The 2,954-nt window shown below is 34.7% G+C and overlaps 1 protein-coding gene across 1 annotated transcript; it reads left to right on the top strand.

Moving 5' to 3' along the window:
* Positions 1–1,293: 1,293 nt before the first annotated feature.
* LOC116175301 (leucine-rich repeat-containing G-protein coupled receptor 6-like) lies at positions 1,294–2,954 on the top strand. Its single transcript, XM_031493377.1, has one exon. It carries the CDS (start codon positions 1,306–1,308, stop codon positions 2,329–2,331), a length of 1,026 nt encoding a protein of 341 aa, XP_031349237.1. The 5' UTR covers positions 1,294–1,305; the 3' UTR covers positions 2,332–2,954.

Here is a 2,954-nt window from a genome sequence, read left to right as displayed (position 1 = left end):
TATTCACTCCTTTAAAAGATTATTACTCGTTTTAATTTGCAATTATATTTTTTTTTCTAATAGGGGTAGTTTTTTCCCCTAAAAAATAAAAAGCAACCCTAGGCATCCAAATTTTCATGCGATTCGGTGGAGACGCGGAAAATTACACAGTATCGCCGTATCGCCTAATAGCGGCAAAAAAACCGAATTTGGGAAATAATTCTACAACTTCGTGGAAAAATAACAGAACCTCTTAAGAAATTGAAGTTGGAGTGTTACTGACACTCTTACCAACTTAAAAGTAATCAGAAATATGGTGTAACATCGGTTAATCTGTTAAGAAGTTAAAGTAGGTTATTGCAAAAACAATGGATGTGGGGCACACCATCTTTGTTTTTGAAATAACTGAGTTTTTTTACGAAAATGATGGATAAACTGGTTCTCTTTAAAATCGTGAATAATTTTTTTAGTTTATTATGTGAAATTAAAAAAAAATGTAGTTTTAAAATTTAAGAAGGCACTTACGCCCTCTGGTGGCAATTTTTAAAACTGGAAAATATTTTCCAGCGATTCTTCATGACCGGTTTACCCTCGGGTTTACCCAATAATTTTTTTACCCCTAAGTCATACGACGAACGGTTCCCGAGATATGGCCGAGGAACAGTCTTATTGGGTCACCCGGTACATATATCTGACGTATTGCTGAAAGATTGCAGAAAAAAGTTGATCACGACCCCACCACTTTGTGCAGTAGGTATTTAACATCAGGGAAATGGGAATGTTTTTAGTAGAATTTTCCAATTTCTAAGGACTTTTTGAAGAAATTAAAGTTGGATTTCTTCCTTTCTTTCTAAATTCCGATATTGGTGTAATTCATCATCCTTAAATTTGAAAATCTTGAAACGAGAGCCTCGATCCCCACGTTCTGGATATATCTTGAAACTCTTATCAAGTGTACAGGGTGAGTCAACGATTCCGCAGTGCTAACCCTAAGGAAGGATTTGTCGAAATTATGCATATTTTAAAATATTTGGAATTATACGGGGTTTGATCACAAAGTAGACGGTCAAAAAGTTACATTTTTTGAAATGGGACACATTTTAATTTAATATAGGTACTACTACATAAACTCCAGTGGAATAGCCAAATTGGAGTACAAAAGTCTATACAAATACAATTAAACTATGTACTTAGAAATAAATATTTACTTATAGAATTCGATGTTGGATACCCTTTAACCTTTCGATTTCCCCACTATTAGGAAATCTATATTAAATAGCATATCGTCATTAAGATACGTAGTGTTAGCTTTCCAATCGCTTCGCGATGATCAAATCTTGCTTGTTACTGTGGTTCTTGCTAAAAATTTCGATCCAGTGTGTAGTGCCTAGTTTCAAAAACAACATAATAGAGGTAAATTTTCAAAATCAAACAATAAGTGGTTGTATATCACCGGACACCATTGGATTTGAAGGTACAATTTCCGATATAGAAGTAAAAAATCAAGATATTCAAGATTTAAATTACGGTGCAGTTCAGAGAATTTCAAGCAAATTTCGTATCGACTTCGTCAGTACCAACATCGATATTATAAGAGCAGGAGCCTTTTTGGATCTTCCCAAAGTTAATGTAATATCTTTCATGAGCAACGAACTTTCCTGGATCAGTGAAAATGCATTTCAAGATTTGCCTTCGTTAAATCTATTGTACCTCAACTATAATAAGATCGCCGATGTGTCGCCGCGTGCCTTTAATAACCTTCCAAACTTACAGACAGTCACTTTTATCGGAAACAATTTGGAAAATTTTGACCAATCGTGGTTTTATAAAACGCCACGTCTTCTATCCTTAAGATTGGAACAGAATCGCTTGCGTAATATTCCACGAAGTGCCTTTATCAACCTACCGTCTATTGGGTACCTATGGATTAATACAAATGAAATAGAGTTCGTCGACAAAGAGGCTTTTAAAGGATTAAGAAATTTGCAACTTTTGGATTTGTCTGAGAACAAATTGAGACGTTTTAACTTTAATTTCTACACCCCTTCGAAATTGATGGATCTTTCCATTAATAATAATAACATAACGTACATATCTGATGAAATGCTGGACATAATACGAACTAAGTTATTGGTACTTGAAGTAACCGATAATCCTTTGCAGTGTGCATGCCTGGATAAAATAATACAGTGGAGTGACGCCTTTAATATAAGTATTCCACAGAGGAAATTGCCAGAGTCCGGCGTCGTTTGTACAGTTCCAAAGACAAAACCAAGCCAGTGTCTTGAAAGAAGTGATGATGATTTCCATAAGGGATTCTGGGTTAGTTTTCCACGTGAACGCACACGATGATTTTGAAGAATTAATTACAATAGCATTGTTATTTGTTAGTTAATATAATAAAATTTACTCAAAGATCTCTTGCTACAACAACCAGGGTTTGTTCTGGTTAAGGGAAAGCTGACTAGTTCCCGATTTTTAAGCTGCCATTCACAGATATTTAAATTACGTATGTTTTAGATAATGTTTTCTTTGCTTAGTGAAAGACGAGGTGAAAGACTATAATTCATACGCTCTCCAGTGCTGAGGCAAAGCAAAGGGGTGTGTCCAAAATAAGGATGTCTGTCTATCATGGGAATCTGCGAAACCATAGAAGATATGACGCTGGTTATCAATAATTTTAAACTTTGCTAATGAAATACTGATCTGCATTACCAAAAATGCGCTTTCATGATGCATATGCTGATTTACAACTTGTTTATTACGAATACAACGATGTACGGCACACAAAACAACCAGGATAGCATAATCCATCAGAAATCATCAACAAATGTGTTCCAACACTTCACTATAAAATAAAGGCAATAAAATAAATAAATAAATAAAATTTTTTTGTATCACGAGAATATAATGTGTCAGGTGTTTCCGGTATTTCCGAGGGGGTAACATGTTCTCAAATTTTGTGACAGTATTGC

The sequence above is a fragment of the Photinus pyralis genome, unplaced genomic scaffold (assembly GCF_008802855.1).
Source record: "Photinus pyralis isolate 1611_PpyrPB1 unplaced genomic scaffold, Ppyr1.3 Ppyr1.4_LG7, whole genome shotgun sequence".
Classification (NCBI taxonomy): domain Eukaryota; kingdom Metazoa; phylum Arthropoda; class Insecta; order Coleoptera; family Lampyridae; genus Photinus; species Photinus pyralis.
Note: the sequence above shows the minus strand (reverse complement) of the source record. Positions and strands in the feature narration are given on the sequence as shown.

Excerpts from the sequence above, each read along its gene's own strand:
- LOC116175301 (XM_031493377.1), top strand. The coding sequence starts at position 1,306 with ATGATCAAATCTTGCTTGTTACTGTGGTTCTTGCTAAAAATTTCGATC.